General features: G+C 41.5%; 2 protein-coding genes across 2 annotated transcripts; both read right to left on the bottom strand.

Moving 5' to 3' along the window:
• Positions 1–16,960: 16,960 nt before the first annotated feature.
• LOC141251462 (uncharacterized) lies at positions 16,961–17,737 on the bottom strand. Its single transcript, XM_073670323.1, has one exon. It carries the CDS (start codon positions 17,735–17,737, stop codon positions 16,961–16,963), a length of 777 nt encoding a protein of 258 aa, XP_073526424.1.
• A 479-nt stretch (positions 17,738–18,216) lies between these two features.
• On the bottom strand, positions 18,217–19,901 carry LOC141251461 (uncharacterized). The gene is made up of 4 exons (XM_073670322.1): positions 19,858–19,901; positions 19,389–19,536; positions 18,807–19,069; positions 18,217–18,727 (listed from the first exon to the last, which is right to left on the bottom strand). Exons 1-4 carry the CDS (start codon positions 19,899–19,901, stop codon positions 18,217–18,219), a joined length of 966 nt encoding a protein of 321 aa, XP_073526423.1.
• Between the last annotated feature and the right edge of the window lie 375 nt (positions 19,902–20,276).

The raw sequence follows: 20,276 nt of genomic DNA, 5'->3' as shown, positions 1-20,276 counted from the left end.
CAGAAAACATATTTGTATGAGCTATAAGAGATTAGGAATCAGGACTGCTAATCCCTAAACTGAAGGATGGTATGTGATCATAGCCCATCATTGCTTTCATCATCTTTTCTGTCTCTTCTAGACACTTTTCAGCTTGCGCCCAGAATTGTTGTTGTGTTTCACTCTCCTCTTCCTCATTCAAGCATCCACACTATCTGGCTGAATTTTAATGATCAACATCTTCTCAATTGCTTCGTTCACTTTCTTCAATAATACATTGTTAGACAACTGTGTTGGAATTTCTTTAATCTTTTACAAAAACTTTCTTATATATTGATCAAGTCCTCTCCCCTCTTCCAAGTACTTGTCTAAGAAAGCTAAGAAAGCTAAGAAAGCATCCACAAACCCTTCAATCACTCATGTGTATCTTTATGGCCTTTGAACACCCCTTATTGAACATTGATAGCCTCATATGCAGCTTTTACAGTTGATGTGTCTCGTATGTACCCCTTCCCAAAGCCTACTAGTAACATCTCTTCCTTCTCTCTGGCTCTCAACTTCAATGTATCCTATTACTTGATAACTAGAAACACCCTCGCATGTTCTTCATTTCTTATTATCATGTGATCAACGTATAATATCTACAGATAATACATGGTTGAGAGATAGATTATGCACAAATGAATTTTAGAGTAAAAAAATATAGTCAATAATGCACACTCAAATAACTTATAGTGAACACTTATGAGTTAAATTATGCACATTAACAAGTAAATTTAAGCACATATAGTGCACACTCATTAGAACTCAAAGTGAAGCAAAACTAAGAATAACTTGAAGCATATAGAATGGACTAAGTATGCACACTAATAAATCAATATATGCATATTTCAACTCTTACTTGAGGACATATTTTAATATTATATAATGCACAATCAGAAGTAGTTTTATGCACACTTTAATTCAAAACAACAAATAGTCATTAGACTTATCAACATAAGTACTATGGGCCCTCTTAAAGTTGCTTTATCTAACAACATCTTCCAATTCTCTGTTTGTGCAATTAGCGCTCTTAAAACGTACTCACACCAGTCATACTCTTTGATTTTGACGTGTCATGAATGACATCAACAAATCTAGCATTCGGTTGTCCATTCTGTGTGCTTTCGAGAACCAATGATTTGAATAGAATGATGAAATTTCTCTTGAACCAATCGCCCGGCTCTACACATGCTAGAAGTTTCTTCACTATAAGACGTGCTTTATTCTCTTGAGTTCTTCAACCATCATCTCCCATGTGTCGTCATCTTTAACCATTCCGAACTGAAACTTGAATTCACTTAATATCTTAGTGTCATCCACGTTCCTTTGATAGTATTGTATGTACCCTTTCCCAAATCCTCCTAGTAAAATCTTACCGTTTTCTCTGGCTCTCAACTTCAATGTATCCCATTGCTTGGTAACTAGAAACACCTTCGTAGGCTCTTCATTTCTTATTATCATGTTCTCAATGTATATTATCTGTAAATAACGCACAGCTGAGAGATAGATTATGCACACATAAATTTAGAGTAAATAAAATGTATTCAAGAATGCACACTCAAATAACTTAAAATTAACACTTATGAGTTAAATTATTCACATTAACAAGTAACGTTAAGCACATATAATGCACACTCATTAGAACTCAGAGTGAAGCATAGGGAAAAAAATGATGCACACTAAGAATAACTTGAAGCATATAGAATGCACTAAGCACGCCACACTAATAAATTAATATATGCATATTTCAACTTTGACCGGAGGATATATTTTAATATTATATAATGCACAATCAGAAGTAGTTTTATGCACATTTAATTCAAAGCAACGAATAGTCATAATAACTTACCAATATAAGTACTATGGGCCCTCTGAAAGTTACTTTATCTAACAACATCTTCCAATTCTTTGTTTACGCGATTAGCACTCTTAAAATGTATTCACATCAGTCATAATCTTTTATTTTTTACGTGTCACGAATGACATCAACAACTCTATCATACGGCTATCCATTTTGTGTTCTTTCGAGAACTAATGAGTTGAATAGAATGATGAACACTTGAACCAATTGTCCAGCTCTACACATGCTAGAAGTTTCTTGACTATAAAATCAAGCTTTATTCTCTTGAGTTCTTCAACCATCATCTCCCATGTGTTGTCATCAAACAATTCCGAACTGAGACATGAATTCACTTAATAGCTTAGTACCAGCCACATTCCTTTAAACATCAACCTTCAATGGACCACTTGGTAAGCGTGAATACTTATGTACATCATCTACAATGATATGTACATTCTTTTTCCCCATCCTTAAAGTGCACCCCGCTGGATCAAAGTTTGTTAGAATCCAGAATGCCATCTTGCAAGGAAGTTCTTCAACCTTCCAATCAAAAAGGCATTAAAATCCAATCTCTTTAATAGCCTGCTTCCGCGCTGGATTCGTATCTTTGATGGCATCGCAAATCTGTGCAGGAGTGCTCCTTGTTTTCAGGCTTGTAAATGAGGTTTTCAATTATATTGTCATCTTTCGTGGTCTTTTATTTGGATGAGCAATAAAAATTTGATATTCATCTATGAATTCATTTTCCTTCCCCTTTTTTTCTATGACTTTCTTATATGAATCCCTCTCACCCTTCTTGTAGACTATAAGCATGTTGTCATTGTTTAGAATGCATCATCTTCGATATCCATGTCCAGTGGTCTTTTAAACTTCTTCATAATTTTTTATAAAGGTATTTCATCACAATTTTCTTCTATGACTTTCTTATCCTTTCCCTTTTTCGTGTTTCCTTTAACATTGGGCTTCACGGATACTTACCCTAGAACGCAACCTACTCAAACTTCAAAGGACACATGAATAAGTTTATGCAGATTTGTGAATATTTTGATGCACAATTCTCTTTACGATGATGCACAATAGTCTAAGAGAACACAAATAACTAAGTTATGTACTCAATATTAGTAGATCCAAGTTGGAAAAGGCGCACATAACGAAAGAGTGATGTACAGTTATTGTATATGTAATGCAAAATACTCAAACTTCAAAGCACACATGAATAAAATGAAAATTTCTGAATACTTGAATGCACAATTCTATTTACGTTGATGCACAGTAATCTAAGAGAACACTAGGAAATAAATTATGTACTCAATATTAGTAGATCCAAGTTGGAAAAGGCACACATAACGGAAGAGTGATGCACTGATATTGTATATATGTAATGTGTTAGTTGAGCTTTAATCATCTTGTTAAAGCTTAATCTATTTCTCTTTGTTTTGATGATAACAAACTAATATGTTTAATCTCTTAGTGTTTTTAAGCCTTCCAGGTCATTGTCATATTTGTAAGGATGCACTTAAGTCACTTAGAGATGCGCTTGACTGGTCACAATCGCGCTTAACACCAAGCGAAGAAAGTAAGTTTCGCAAACGGTGTTTAATAAATCCATTCAAGACCAAGAAGTAAGAGTGATCGAGCTTCGAGGGCGTAGAGACGCGCTTGAATGAAGTTGAAGAAAGTTGACCACGAGGTTCCGCTGAAGCTTAGGGTGCGCCAGAGCGTAGAAGAACAAATCTACACGCTTCGAAGGCTGGTAAAGCGGGAGAGTGCAAGTTGCGTGCACAGGAAGGTGCGAGAAGAACTTCACACTCTTTGGGACGCTACTCCAGGGATCGCCAGCGTGGCAAGAGTTTGTTAGAGCTTGTAGCACACGGATTGCTTATGTGGCGTGGATCAACAAATGAAGAACAAAAACCAAATCACTCCAAGCCGTTGATTAATTCTGGTGAAGTGATCAAGGCACACGGATTGATGAGGTGGCATTGTGCTTAGTCTTTGTTTGTTACACAATTGAGTTATAGGTTAGCTTAAGGATTGTGTATAAATAGAGTACTATTACATTCACTCTACAATTGCAAACATAGAGAATATAGGAAGCTAGAGAGAGCTTAATAGATATTTCGTTTGTAATCAGAGAGTGTTGAGAGTGCCTTCTTGTTCTTCAGAGCTGAACTCAGAGTATTGTAGAGAGAGTGTTTACGAGTGAGCTTCAAGTGTTGAAGCGAGAGATTGTAATCACTTCTTAATCAATACAAGTGTAGTGGTGAGTTTTATCCCGAGTCAACTAGTGACTTAGGGTTCTCACCGTTTGGAAATTCTTGTGTGTGCAAATATAGGTGCGCTTTAACAACTTGAAGCGCGCTTTATTGTCTGTCTAACCTCTTCCGCACTTAAGGACTTTAGTAAATTCATTACTAATAGTTCATCATAGGTTAAGCGCAAGACAAGCATTCAAAGCGCATTTCAATCCTTGTTAAGCGCAACTAAGGCTTAATGAACTTTAGTGACAGAGAACAATAGCTGATCAAACACGTGTTTTCTACAATTGGTATCAGATCTACAGGTTAGCTATTTGCACTAATCCTTTTATAGGTTCAAAAGGATTCTCAAGTCTAGAACAATGGCCAGTTTCAACCTTGGTATTTCTCTCGCCAAGCCCCATGTCCTTATTGAAGGCGAACTCGAATGGTGGCTCACTATGACGAAGAACTACATCCAGCAGACGGACTACCAATGCTGGAAGATCATTGAAAAAGGTGATGAGAAGATCTCCGAAACGGATGACTCAAAATGGGAAGCAAAAGAGTACCAACTCATGGAGAAGAATGCTAAAGCGCGACATCTCATTCTTAATGCTCTTTCAAGGAAAGATATAGACAAGGTAATGTCCCTTCCCACTGCCCAAGCCATGTGGAAAGCTATATTATAAACACGCACTCAGGTAGTGATGATATGAAGGACAACTGTATCTTTGAGCTTAATCGCGAGTTTTGCTCCATTCGAATGGGGAAAATGAGCTCGTCTCTGATTATCATTCTCGGTGTCAAATCCTGTATGACAAGATGCTTTCTACTGGAATGGAGAAGAAAGCTTGGGAGTATTCTATGGTGTTCATTCATGGAGTGAACTCAAAGTATACAACCCTCAAGCAAATTCTTCTTCAGTCCAAGGAAACTCGAGAATTGCCTATCTCTGTTCTTGCAGGGAAGTTTAAAGTGCAGGAAATCAAGAACAACGAAGAAAAGCAATCAAAACGAGAGAACAAAGGGATGGCGCTCAAATTATCTCGTGTTCTTCAAAAGCTTGAAAATGATGAAGAAGGAGAAGACGACGATGATAGGGACGTTGCTATGATGACCAAGCTCGTGAAAAAGTTTTTCAAGAAACAAGGCGCAAAATTTTGACGGCGTGGAGATTGTCGTGATCCCCACGGTCAAAGTAATTTCCCAACTCAGATTCCACTAGTAAGTGGTAAGTAGGGGTCGAATCCCAAGAGAGTCAGTTATAGTCTATTTCTATGATGTAACTCGAACGTAACCAAAGGGGGTTTTGTTGTTGTTTGTAACTAACGTAATTAAAGCAATGAAAATAGCAAAAGGTTGTTGTAACAATGATTGGGAAAACGAGTTCACTTCCTTTGTATCCACACAATGTTCATGATAGATTGTTGATCGTCGAATTCTACTAACATATGTTTATATCGTTTAATTTAGTTGTCCTACTCTTTGTTCGTAAATAGCAACTAGTCCAAATAGTCCTAGAAACCCTTATTGTAAGCAATAACCAAGGAAATCCCAAGATTCAAAAGCACAATAGCATAAAGATCAAAGATAAGTAGGCTCATGCAATACCATTGGCAAATAGCCGATACTCGACATGAGTTCATAATCTCTACACAATAAACACTCGCAAATAGTCTATGTGAATCATGCTTGCTACATAAAGGTCAAGGCTTTTCAAATAGAATTGTCAAGTCCTAGCAATATGAATGATAATAACTCAACCTAGCGTGCACTCTAGATAAAATCAAGATCAAACAATAATAATATAAAGCACCAGACATTATGAAACAATCCTCAAATTAAACTAAAACATATGCGTTTGAATTCTCACAAGCAAATCTAAGAACAAAGGTTTCAACTTGGAAGTGAACTACAATGGATTTTAGTTACTCATGGCCATAGAAGCCATGAATAACAATGGATGAAGGTAGAAGAAAGAACCGTGGTCTGATGAACTCTCCCAAGCAGCGGCCAAAACAATTGCCAAAATCCCCAATAATAACGTAATCCCTTTTCTAACCTAAGCTATCTATTATATAGTCTTCAACTAAAATAAAAGGAATAAAATAAACGAAACAGATCCTAAAAGTTACGGAAACCTATGGAAGTCCTATATGGAAATCCTATAAAATAAATCCTAATAAGATATGGAAACCTTATAAAATAATATTAAAGTAGTCCCGCAGATAACACCATCCCGTATAGATTCTGCGCTACGGGCCGAACCGGCCCGCGAGAACGCCCGGGCCGAAATATCCTGCACTGCTCGACGAGGATCTGCATCATTCTGATCACTCCTATCTCGACCGAGATCTTCACTTCTCGTCGAGATCTTCTGATGTATTTTCTCTTGAATATCCTCGGCCGAGATCTTCACTCCTCGTCGAGGTCTTCTACAGAAACTTCTCACGTGCTTTCTCTTGGTAGATCCTCTACCCAGATCTTCATTCCTCGTCGAGGCTCTTCCCTGAATAGATCATATGCAACTCCTCGACGAGGTCTTCCTACGCTGAACTCTACAGAATCTTCGAGGTAGCTCGGCTTCGCCTCTTAGCTTCTCCAACGCTCGTCGAGTACCAATCCATACTGCTCGTCGAGTATATTCCTACGCTGCTCCTGCTCATCCTGCGTAGGCTTCTGCTCATCCTTCTCGTCGAGGATCTCTAGCTCCATCCTGAATGTACTAAAGACGAGCACCAGCGGGATCTCCAATACAAAAGTCATAAAAACGCTCACGAGCATTCCGCGAATCTACAAATGAACTCCTAACCTAGATTCCGGAATTACCACTCGTCGAGCACCTAAACACAACTAAACCTAACTAATAATCGCCGGTTAACACCATAATATAAGCTCCTATCAGCGGTCATAAGCGAAACTCTACCTATAAGCAGCGCGACCTCAAGGATTTTACTTGTTTCAACTGCAATGAGAAAGGTCACCTTGCAAAAGCGTGTCCTCATCCAAAAGTAAATCCAGGATCAAGCTCAAAACAGCCCCCCAAACAAGCGTTCGTCACACTTTGGGGAGAATCTGATGATGATTCGGACGATGGAGCGCAACCTGACTTGTGCTTAATGGCTGGCGCCGCATCTGACTCAGACTCTGGCTCTGAGATTGAGGTAAATGATCTGAACCTTGACATTCTTCCCAAGCGCAATCTTGTCCTCCTTCTAAAAGAGCTTATGGTTCAACATAAGTCTCTAGCAACTGATGCTAGAGCATGGCTTGTTGAACTAGATAATGCTAAGGAAGAACTGGTTGAGCTTTCTAAACATTTACATGACAAAACCACACTCCTCTCTAAATCTTGTGAACTTTGTCATGGTAAAGGGTTGGAAAGTAACTCTGTCTCAACCAAAGATGTTAAGCTTGATCAGATCATATCAAAGCTTGATGTTCTTACAAAGTTAGTGGAAACAAAGTATGTCCCTCAAACAGGCTTTGTTAAAGCTAGACCTGGATTGGGTTATGACCCCCAGGAATCTTCCTCTTCCTCCATTCCTCCTCAAGCAAGTGAAAAATCTTCTAAAATCAAATCACTTGAACAAGACCTAACTGCCTACAAGAGTGAAAACTCTCATTTGAAGAGCAGGATTAAGGTACTTGAGGAACAACCTTCAGAAACCAAAGAGTGGTTTCGTGGGGGAAAGCGCATCATTTGTATAAGAAACAAGCGCTCACCCCAACTCAGCCTCCCGTCTTGCAAAAGAAAGAACCGTTTAGACCGGGAAAGGGCAAGTATGGTTATGTGAGAGGTAACCATTACTGTACCTTTTGTGGTCAAAATGGACATGACAAGCGTGAGTGCAAAGACTTGAAGGTTCTTAAGAGTAAGCCCTATAAGCCAATGGCTAAAAATAAGGGCAAGCGTACACGTATTCAACAGTCCTCTGTTGAGCACGGTTGCGCTTCTGGACACAGAGGTGCGCTTCGTCCAGTGCGACCTCACATTGTGTTAGATCTGAACGATCCTAGCTACTATGACAAAAACTAGCTCAGAAATAGCTATGTCTAATGTTCCCACGAAGCGCAAGCTTCGATGGGAGATCAAATCTTGATCTCTATTTTTGCAGGTTGGGATGAAATGTAGGTGGTATATCGACAGCGGTTGCTCGTGCCATATGACGGGTGATCCACAGTTACTACTTTCATTCCAAGCTAAGGAAGGAGGCAACGTCTCCTTCGGTGACAAAAAGCAAGGGAAGATCATTGCTAAAGGACAGGCGCATCTCAACAAAGCTATTCAGATAGGAGATGTAAACTTAGTAGAGAACCTTCGGTTCAATTACTGAGTGTAGCACAACTATGCGACCAAGGAGATAATAAGGTATGGTTTAGTACAACTGAGTGTGCAGTGGTCAGTCCTGAACAAGAGGTGCTTCTTAAGGGCAAGCGCATAGACAACACATACCTCTTCGACCACTCCTTCTCTCCTAAGCGCAACCTTTGTCTAGCTACACTCACTGAAACAACAAATCTTTGGCACAAGAGAATGGGACACGCAAGTCTACATCTAATCAACAAGCTGCAGTCCAAAGATCTTGTTCGTGGTCTTCCTCGCATCAAGGTGGAATCCATGACTTCATGCTCAGACTGCTCAAAAGCTAAAGCGACTCGTAGCTCCTTTCCCTCTATCAAGGTAGTGCAGACTAAAGCTCCCCTTGAGCTTCTCCACATGGACTTATGTGGACCACTACGAACGCAGAGTAAAGGAGGTAATCGCTATATTTTTGTAATAGTTGATGATTATTCTCGCTATACCAGGACTTTTTTCTTGAAACACAAAAGCGAAACCTTTGCAAAGTTTCAAGCTCTTGCGCTTTTACTGGAAAAGAAGCTAGGGCTCCCCATTTGTTCAATTCGTTCTGACAATGGAACTGAATTCAAGAATGGTGAGTTCCTATCATTTTGTGAGGATAGGGGTATAGATCATAATTTCTCTACTCCTAGAACCCCTGAGCAAAATGGTGTGGTTGAGCGCAAGAATAGGACACTCCAAGAGATGGCACGTACAATGCTACTCTCTAGTGGTGTCGCTTCACACTATTGGGCTCAAGCTGTGAGCACTGCATGTTATATAACTAATTGTGCCTTCTTAAGGCCTATTCTTGAGAAAACTCCCTATGAACTGCTTAAAGGGCGTACACCAAATATCTCTCACCTAAGGGTGTTTGGTTGCAAGTGTTACGTCCATAACAATGGGAGAGATCTTTTGGGTAAATTTGATGCTAGGAATGACGAGGCTATCTTCCTTGGATATGCACCTACTAGTCAAGGATATAGAGTACTCAATCTAAGAACTCAGAGGGAAGAAGATAGCATCCATGTGAAATTCAATGAAGGAGAGCTTGAAAGTGTTCCAGAAATCAACGGTGATCCATTCTCCAGTCATGATCTACTTCCAGCTTCTCTTCCCAATCCTCAAGCGCAACCTTTAATCCCTTCTTTAGGTATGGAAAGTGACGATGATGATAATGGAAGATGTGCTTCTCAGCCCTTGGCCACAGAAGCCTGCATTCCCAGTGAAGAAGCAACTCCAGAGGACAACACTCAGAATGAAGATCCTGAAAGTGGCCCATCCATTGACGTTCTTGCTCCTCCTTCACCTCTTTCTCCAGGTCAGGTAACTCCCTCTGTTACTTCTTCTACCCCTTCTAGCTCTCAAGCGGGACCTAGCAATGGTGAAGCGCAACCTGGAAGTCCTCAAGCGGGACCCAGTGGCCTTTCTGGTGGTAGTGAAAGCTTGTCCAAAACCACAACGATGAAGCTACCAGACAATACAGAGGTCACCGTGCGCGATTATCAACAGATGAACTCTCATCCAGTTTCTGCGATCATATCTCAGTATGAAAAAGGTACCCAGACTCGCTCTAACGTTCGTAACATGCTTGCTTGTAGTGCTTTTGTTTCTTTACAGGAACCCAAGTCCATACAAGTTGCGCTTCAAGATCCAGATTGGATAATAGCCATGCAAGAAGAGTTAGAGGAGTTCAAGCGCAACCAAGTTTGGCGTCTAGTACCCCGGCCAGGTAATAGAAGCATTATTGGTACGCGCTGGGTATACAGAAACAAGCTGGATGATAGTGGAGTGGTGGTACAAAACAAAGCGCGTCTTGTTGCACAGGGATACAATCAACAAGAGGGCATTGACTACGATGAAACGTACGCACCAGTAGCTCGTCTAGAGGCAATTCGACTGTTGATAGCTTACGCAGCACACAAAGGATTCAAGCTATTTCAAATGGATATAAAAACAGCCTTTCTCAATGGTAAGCTTAATGAGGAGGTCTATGTCAAGCAACCACCAGGATTTGAAGATCCAGCTTATCCAGACCACGTGTACTTTCTTGACAAAGCGCTATATGGACTAAAGAAAGCCCCTCGCGCTTGGTATGACTGTCTATCTAAGTACTTGTTGGCAAATGACTACAAGAGAGGTTTGGTGGACAAAACCCTCTTCATAAGGGAAGTGAAAGGTGATATTCTCATTGTTCAAATTTATGTTGATGATATTATATTTGGTTCTACTAACTTGCAGCTAGTAGAAGACTTTAAGAACACCATGAGCCCTCAAGTTCAGCATGAGCATGATTGGTGAGCTCAAGTATTTTCTAGGGCTTCAAGTCAACCAAATGGATGAAGGCATTGAGATTCACCAGCAGAAATACATCAAAGAGTTGCTTAAGAAGTATCAAATGGAGAACTCTAAACCTTGTCCTACTCCTCTCTCCACTACTACAAAACTGGACAAAGATCTAATGGCTGAGAAGGTAGATGAAACATGTATCGAGGTATGATAGGTTCTCTAATGTATTTAACTGCTTCACGTCCCGATATTGTTTTTGTCGTTAGTGTATGCGCTCGATCACAGTCAGACCCTCGCGCTTCTCACCTTGCTCATGTAAAGCGCATATTCAGGTATTTAAAAGGGTCTGGCGATCTTTGCCTTTGGTACTCCAAAGGGGGCGGTCTTTCTCTTGTTGGCTATACCGATGCAGATTATGCAGGTTACTTGGTTGATAGAAAGAGCACTAGTGGTATGGCACAGTTCCTTGGCCCCTGCTTAGTCTCCTGGGGATCCAAGAAACAAAACTGCACAGCGCTTTCAACGACTGAGGCCGAATACATAGCTGCAGCAATGTTGCGCTCAAGTGTTGTGGATAAAGCAACAGCTCGTTGACTATGGTATTACTCTTGATACTATATCCATATTTTGTGATAATACTAGCGCTATATGTGTTTCAAAGAATCCTGTCCATCATACAAGAACGAAGCACATTGACGTAAGACATCACTTTCTACGAGACCATGTGGAGCGCAAGCATATTGAGCTTGTTCACGTATCTTCAGAAGGGCAATTGGCAGATATCTTCACTAAGGCGCTTAATCGTCAGGTATTCTTAAACCTCAGGGTTCAGCTTGGCCTTATTCGACTCCATTAGCTTCGAGGCAATGGCACTGTAAGTATTCCTCTATTTGACTAGAACTAGCGAGCTTAGTATCAAGGTACGAACTATGGTCGCTTGCGCTTGATAGCTTTGAGTCTTTCATGCTTTTAGTTGATCATTGAAATGAATTAGTATTGAACTTGTCTGACTTGTTTGGCTCGATTTGATATAATCCTAGTCCATGCATGCTCTTCTTTGCCAAAACGTGACTATGGTGATCGTCTTCTACCCATATTACATGCCTAAGAAATGATCCATTGCATAGGTGTCCCTAGCCTGACTAGATGTAACGCTTCTCTCGTCCTTTATTGAGCTCTACATTAGAGAAGTATTCATTTGGTGACATAAAGCCTAAATTACCATGCTACATGTATATGCACATACGTCCACATCAACTTGAGTGATTGAATGCTCTAATGTCCCCTATATGAAATGTGCATCTTCCTATTCATGAATTTCTTTCCATTGTAGTTTGAAAATTGAACTGGACATCACACTCTCACGTCTACTCATCTCAATCCGTGTTATGCTTCTTCGGTTTTAGCATTCAGAGGTGATTTGGCATGCGCTTCAGTGTTCAGCGCATATAAGCATTACAGTGCATCGCGCTTTCCAGCGCATCAGGGTGGAATTCCTTCCTAGTTGGGTTTGCTTAACGATGAAGAAATACTTTTTAAGCAATTAAAGCGTGTCGCTCGAGTGATGTAACGGCTATATTTGCAGTGTAACGGTCAGATTTCTAGCCGTTGGGGCTATGCGCAGGCCTAGCGGGATTCTGGCGATTTTTATTGGACCGTTGGATGGGCAGCGGCTCTTTCTTTTGATTGGTCTGTTGAAGCGGCTCCAGAGTTGATGAATAAGCTATATATATGAGGTATTTGTCTTCCAATCCTACCTTATCATCCTTTATCTTCTACCTATACTCTCTTCCTCTACTCTCCTTTCTCCATTTTTACTTACATTCATCATCATGGACAAAATCCTAAGCGCACTTCCAGACCTCAACCCTGAAACCCTTGCAAAGATCCAGTCCATCGTCCAAACATCATCCTCCACACAACCTGCATCACACCATACCCCAGCTTCTCATGAGGTAACATCCCCTTCCACTCAAGCGGCTCCTCAACAATAACCACCCACTACGTCCTCAGCTCATAAATCTCCATCCCCTCCTATTGATCTAACCGGCACCGAAGACCCCTCTCCTCACAAAGAAGGGCCCTCCAAAAGCCCCTCAAAAAGCCCCTCAAAACCCAAATTCTCCCATGATCCTCCTGTCGATTTGGAGTTACTTGCCTCAGATCTAGAGCTCGCTGGATATGATCCAGTTCAAGAGCTTGGCCAACTTCAGACAGAGACATCTCATACAACACCGGCTAAAGGTAAAGGGCCTCTCATCATAGATACCCCTTCTCGCCCTGGTTCTAAGATCAGGCCTCCAGCGCACTCGCTCCAGTCCCCTAAGGAGCTATTAGCCAGTATTCCCTCTGACTCTGATGCTGATGAAGAATTCCAGCTTCTTCCCCGAACAAGCGCTCAGTCTCCTATTCCTCTCCAGTCTCAAAAGCCGGATAGACAGAGTGATGCGCTTCGCAGGAAAGGTAAAAAGCGCAAGGCAGTCGCTCCTCCACCAGCTGTTTCCGAGGATGTCGAGTCCTCCGATGGTTCTGAGCACGAGTCTCCTCCCCCTGAGCCGAAACCAGTTGGCGCTTCGACAAGATCAAAGCGCACAAAGTTTTCAAGGGTGGGATACGCTCGAAACGGAACCAGCGCGCTGCAACAACGCGATGGTGTATCAATTTTATGCCACTCTGGAGTATCCACAGCCCAACCCTGAATACAGCTCGGTGACCTTCACCTGGAAAGGTAATGCAAAGGAGTGTTTTAGAGTTAAAGATTTGGCAAAGGCAATAGGGCTAACAGACCAGTCCAGCGGGTTTGGTCGGCTGTACAAAAAGAATTGGCCAGCTGGTGCAACTGCGCTCAAGAAGACCGTGTTTGGCCCCAATGTGCCAAAAGGTGCGTTGACAGTTGATCTCCTTCGTCCTTCCAAGCGCTTACTTCACCACTTCATCATCACCAACATCACGCCCCGAGATTATGATCGTGATAAGGTGACCATTGCTGACTGTTGCATCATGGTTGTCGTCATCTCCAATCAGGTAGTCAACACTGCTCAGCTTATGATGAGCCACTTGGTGTTGTGTCGCGCTGCAACCTCTGGACCTCTGCCTTTTCCCCAACTGATATGCAAAATGCTTCGAGCGGATGGTTTGTATGACACTTCTCTCCCAGACTATGCTTGTTCTACCTTTCTTACCACAGACGCCATAGTTGCCATCTTGTTGCCCAAGACTGAGGAGAAACCCCACTCTAGCTCGCGCTCCGAGCTGAGCCCTCGCGCTCGGGTCTCCTCCAGCTCCGCCGATTTGTCTGTTATTGTGGCTTCGATGGAAGCGCATCAGGAGCGGGTTGAAAAACGTCTTGGTGAAATGGTGGAGATTATGTCTTCGATGCTGAAGCTAGTTCAGGAGAGGTTTAACGAAGAACGGGGTGGTAGCCCTTGAGATGTTGTGATGGTTGCGCTTTTAAGCGCTTTTGCTATTTCTCTTTTTTCTCTCTGCTCTGTTTATGTGATTTATGAATTCGCTTGTTAGGTTCCCAGCTCCTCTTGTGACAGTTTGTGCTGAATGATAATGACGTATGCTTTCGATTTTTATATCTCTGAGAGCCTTACTAACCTGATTTTTCTTTACTTCAGTTGCTTAATGCTCTCTATTAAGCTTTGTTTGATGTCTTAGCTAGCAAGCGCACTCTACTATCTTTCTTACCGTATGACTTTGCTTTGAATTTTTCGATGATGTCAAAAGGGGGAAAAACACAGGTAAATTCCTCTCTGATTAAGGGGAAGTATGAGATCGTGCTTGAATTCAGGGGGAATTGAAAACTGGTATGGTTAAGTACCTTGGTAAGATACTTTGATCCAATTCCGAATCTGAATACTTGATTAAATTGATATTTTTGCCTTCATTTTAGTCACTTAAGAAAGTATTCATGAGCTTACCTGTTTACAGTTTGTCATCATCAAAAAGGGGGAAATTGTTAGTTGAGCTTTAATCATCTTGTTAAAGCTTAATCTATTTCTCTTTGTTTTGATGATAACAAACTAATATGTTTAATCTCTTAGTGTTTTTAAGCCTTCCAGGTCATTGCCATATTTGTAAGGATGCGCTTAAGTCACTTAGAGATGCGCTTGACTGGTCACAGTCGCGCTTAACACCAAGCGGAGAAAGTAAGTTTCGCAAACGGTGTTTAATAAATCCATTCAAGACCAAGAAGTAAGAGTGATCGAGCTTCGAGGGCGTAGAGACGCGCTTGAATGAAGTTGAAGAAAGTTGACCACGAGGTTCCACTGAAGCTTAGGGTGCGCCAGAGCGCGGAAGAACAAATCTACACGCTTCGAAGGCTGGTAAAGCGGGAGAGTGCAAGTTGCGTGCACAGGAAGGTGCGAGAAGAACTTCACACTCTTTGGGACGCTACTCCAGGGATCACCAGCGTGGCAAGAGTTTGTTAGAGCTTGAAGCACACGGATTGCTTATGTGGTGTGGATCAACACATGAAGAACAAAAACCAAATCACTCCAAGCCGTTGATTAATTCTGCTGAAGTGATCAAGGCACACGGATTGATGAGGTGGCATTGTGCTTAGTCTTTGTTTGTTACAAAATTGAGTTATAGGTTTAGCTTAAGGATTGTGTATAAATAGAGTACTATTACATTCACTCTACAATTGCAAACATAGAGAATATAGGAAGCTAGAGAGAGCTTAATAGATATTTCGTTTGTAATCAGAGAGTGTTGAGAGTGCCTTCTTGTTCTTCAGAGCTGAACTCAGAGTATTGTAGAGAGAGTGTTTATGAGTGAGCTTCAAGTGTTGAAGCGAGAGATTGTAATCACTTCTTAATCAATACAAGTGTAGTGGTGAGTTTTATCCCGAGTCAACTAGTGACTTAGGGTTTTCACCGTTTGGAAATTCTTGTGTGTGTAAATATAGGTGCGCTTTAACAACTTGAAGCGCACTTTATTGTCTGTCTAACCTCTTCCGCACTTAAGGACTTTAGTAAATTCATTACTAATAGTTCATCATAGGTTAAGCGCAAGACAAGCATTCAAAGCGCATTTGAATCCTTGTTAAGCGCAACTAAGGCTTAATGAACTTTAGTGACAGAGAACAATAGCTGATCAAACACGTGTTTTCTACATAATGCAAACTACTCAAACTACAAAACACACATGAATAAGTTTATGCAGATTTCTGAATACCTAGATGCACAGTTCTGTTTATGTTGATGCGCGGTAATCTAAGAGAACACTAATAGCTAAATTATGTACTCAATATTAGTAGATCAAAGTTATGCACACTCAAAATGAACAATTATATTTAAAGAAATGCACAGTTTTTGTATTCTCTCTACCTTCATGTTGATCATTAAGCTTCTTACTCTTTTGTTCTCTTTCTCTCCCGCTTTTATCTATTATCATTGGTTTGATTTGTTACTATAAGAATGAACAGAAAAATTAGACATGGATGTTCAGCGAAGTCTTCCATAATGGAAGCACAGTTATCAAAATCCAAAATAAAGCATGGAAATTCGTAGAAGTATTTGAAATTAGGGCATGCAACTTCATCTAAAGCTTAAAATCGAAGAGAAAATGGAAGAACATAAAATCTAGGTTTTGATTATCCTTTAAAACCAATGGGAAAAACTTTTGTGCATACCTTTTCCTCCTTTAGTCATCTTCAACTACTATCAATCACTTGAATTCGGCTTAATGAAATTAAAAAAGCTAGATGCGGCTTCGATTTCGCATTTGCCTTTCCGAGCTTCGCGTTTTGTGTCCCTATTTTAAAGAAGAGAGTAGGTGAATTGATTTGGATGTGATGGTTTGGCTCCAATTTTTCATGCCTTCTAATAGGACGCGTGAGGTTCGGTTGGAGAGGGAGCACGTGAGAGTGGGTAGTGATTTTTTTACTTTTCACGTGCGCAATCTGAAACGTTGGATCCAGAAAAATGAACGATGGAATTTATTTCCCGTTCTCATTTATCCAAGCGTCACCTGAATTAATTCTTAACCTTATACAATTATTTTTTTTTATCAGTAATCAAGTATGAAGCACAGTGTATTCTAGAATTATCTGATAACAACAACCCAAGAGTAGTTTTTTTTTGGTAGAAACAGCCCAACAGCAGTTGCGTTTACTAGAGTATATAGTTCAAAATTAGAAGAGAGATCTCAAGTTGAAATACAAGTACAACTACTGGAAGTGTAAATTGTGCAGACTCAATAGGATCAAAAGTAAAAATATCAAACTTTACATCTGGTAGCCAAAATATCACAACCTTGATAAACTTCAGATCCAGACTCCTCCAATCGCTCGCGTTCCATACACGCGCACCGTTTACTCATCTTCCCCGTCAGCGCAATTGACTCCGGACGCGCCACCAGCCTAGGGTACCGGGACTCGCCGTCGCTTCCATTGTCACACCAAACTTCGCCGCCCTCGTCCTGGCTCCACCTAGAATTACAGCTCGGAATCTTCTCCTCTTCCTGCGCAACTTTCTCCTCCAATCGTTTCCCCTTCTTCGCCTTCGCCTCCGCCGCCCGCACGTGCTTCGTCGGATTCCCGTCGGCGTCGTAGTACCTTCCTATTAGCTTCCCGACGGGGATGTAAGTGCGGAAGTAGAATCCGCGCCAGTCGACTATTGATCTGACTTGGCTGGCTGGAAGACCGGCGAGGGAGTCGTTGAGTCCGGCGGGGGTGAAGTCGCCTGAGACGAAGGAGCGGGAGGCGTCTCGGCCGGCGAATTTGCTGTAGGATCCGCGGGGACCGTAGTGAGATCGGCCTTTTGTGACGTCGAAGACAGATCCCAGGATTCCGAGGAGGATCGGGAGGGATTCGTCGGTGCCGTTGTACAGGGAGAGTTCCTCGGCGGTGAAGAGTCTGTTACCGGGGGCGGATGTAGAGGCGGTGGAAGGAGAATGAGGGAAGGGGCAGCCGGAGGGGGCGAATTGGATAACGATTGCGAGAAAGGCGGTGACTATTGCTAGCAATATGAATACAGATGGGGTGCTCAGAGGCATGATTCGACGGATCGGAGGGAGTTGCGGTGTTGAGTGAGAGAGAGTCACGGTGGTATTCCCGTGGGCGAAATTGCTAACCTTTTGAAGAATGAGTTCGTCAAAACTCCTGTGAGTGACTAGGTTAATAAACCCCATTGCAAGCAGAGTGCACTGAGTGAGAAATTTAGTACCAAAACCAAATCAGCATTCACATATTACAATTCAAACAAATTGTGAAACAGATACAAATCCAAAATCAAGTTTGTTCGTCAAACCCTACCCATCTCACAAAATCCTACAACAACAAAAACTCAAGCCACAGACAGTTGTTCAATTGGCTTGTACCTGAAACATTTTTTGAAGCCTGGCAACCCCACTGCCAAGGATTTACAATTCCTACATGGAATACACATTACAAATTGGTAAACCACACTTGACAAACTAAGAAACACCAAAACCAATTCCTACAGCTGTTATATTAACATCCCAAACCCACACAATCAAGGATCCGAATCAACAATTTCTTGTTCAGGTTTAGCTCTCATCTCAATCTTGGAGAAATCCTTTTCAAGATCAGCTAGCTTCTCTTTCGCCTGTCCTTTGAGTAAGGCCACAACCTCAGTCATCTTTGGCCTCTTCTCAGGCAGCTTATTGGTGCACGCCATGCCAGTTATAACAACCCTTCTCATCTCATTCTCCACAAATTTCCCATTCAGCTTGGGGTCCGCAATCTCCTCAACGCGGGCCCACGAAGAGGGCTCCAACGCCCTTCTTCCACTGGCAAGCTCCAGCAAAAGAATACCTAAACTGTATACATCACTGCTCTCTTTCGCATTCTCCGCCATATCATACTCAGGTGCAACATACCCAGCTGCATTTGTTGCACCGTGGGGGATGAACTTGGAAAACCCGAAATCAGAAACCTTGGCATGGAAATCAGAATCTAGCAAAATGTTGCTAGCTTTGATGTCTCCATGGATTACACGTGGGTTAGCTTGAGTATGGAGATATCTGAATTGGGTGCCATGAACATGTTAGTGAATGCAAAAGAGTATGTAGGATTAAATTGTGGTGGTAATATAGTACTTACGCAATACCCTCGGCTGACCCAATAGCGATGTTCATTCTACGAGTCCAATCAAGGAGACATTCTGCTGAGCTCTGCCCACGAAGATGAGATAGTAAGCTTAAGTTTGGCATGAACTCGTAGACAATCAGACGTTCCTGCCCCTCACAACAGTATCCACGCAAAGAAAGCAGGTCCTTGTGGCGAATACGCCCCAGTTGTTCTATTGCAACAGAAAATTCTGTTTCAGCTTCATTGCTCCAAACCTTCAACCTTTTCACTGCAATCTGACAACATTTCTCAACATCTCAATTCTCAAACACTGAACATCCAAGAGAAGACTACACTACACTAGAGGACCTCCAAGTACAAAGTACAAACACAAACTAACACATCACTCTACTTTTTTATGCTACCCACACAAACAGTAACTGAATTCCACACCGAAACTTGTACGTACCTAAAACCAGTTTCACTGTACTGTAGGAATCATGTTTTAAATGTCAGTTGATAGAAGAGTTGAACATTGTAAAATCACCAGATAAGGATGGTTGACAAAGGAAAAGACCAAAATGTTACAAAAAGTAGACCGTGTTAATTGGATACCTGTGAACCATCCCAAAGTTGGCCCCAGTAAACACTTCCAAAAGTACCTTCTCCAAGCTTGTTATCATAATTGAAGTTATTAGTAGCTGAATGCAGTTCCTTCAAAGAGAATTTCCTCCATGTTAGCAACTTAGCTCCTTTGCTTTTCCTGCAAAATTATCACTCTCCTCTTTCAAACAGATCACATAGCAGTAAATAGAGTCTCATTCACCTCCTTAAACCATCATTCAATACTTCAATATTTTTAAGGGCCTTTTCCACCCTACCCCCTTTCTAATTCCCATTAAAACGAGGGTTTGTGCTGTTTACCATTTGTCCCCAAATAACCACACTGAATCAAACAACTCACTTTATCTATGTAATTAAATGTTCAAAGATCCAAAATCGCCGACCAAAAATCTTGACTAATAACAATTAAACTATCGCATACACATGCACTAAAATAGTTCAATTGAACGAAAGAAGATACCGATCCGAGTGCTTCCCGCAGCAAATCATAGAACCAAAGGCCATATTCCGAGGGTTTCACTTTCACTCTCTGCAGTCCGTGTGGCGGTAAACAGCAATTCGATCGCAAGATAGTTTTACTGCCCTTTTTTGTTGATGTAGCTTATGCTTTACTGCTCGCAAAGGGAAGAAAACACTTGGGGTATAAGCATATGCTTCCGCCTCCTTAAAGCTTAAAAGCTGCTTTTGGACAAAGAGATAGCTTCGCCTCAGCAAAAGCCAAAAGGGTATTGAAGAGGGAGAATATTAGGTTCCGTCTGCAAGCAAGCAATGGAAGAGGTCTCCTCTGTTTTCTCTTGTGATCCTCCTATCTCAATTCCTAAGTGGGACCACTGTACTGCGATTGTTTGGTTTTGAACAATTTGAATTGATGCTTTTTGG

The sequence above is a fragment of the Phyllobates terribilis genome, unplaced genomic scaffold (assembly GCF_046119375.1).
Source record: "Phyllobates terribilis strain yellow unplaced genomic scaffold, ASM4611937v1 Scaffold_7064__1_contigs__length_40170, whole genome shotgun sequence".
NCBI lineage: Eukaryota > Metazoa > Chordata > Amphibia > Anura > Dendrobatidae > Phyllobates > Phyllobates terribilis.
The sequence above is the reverse complement of the archived record's forward strand: the minus strand, read 5'-3'. Positions and strand labels throughout refer to the sequence as shown.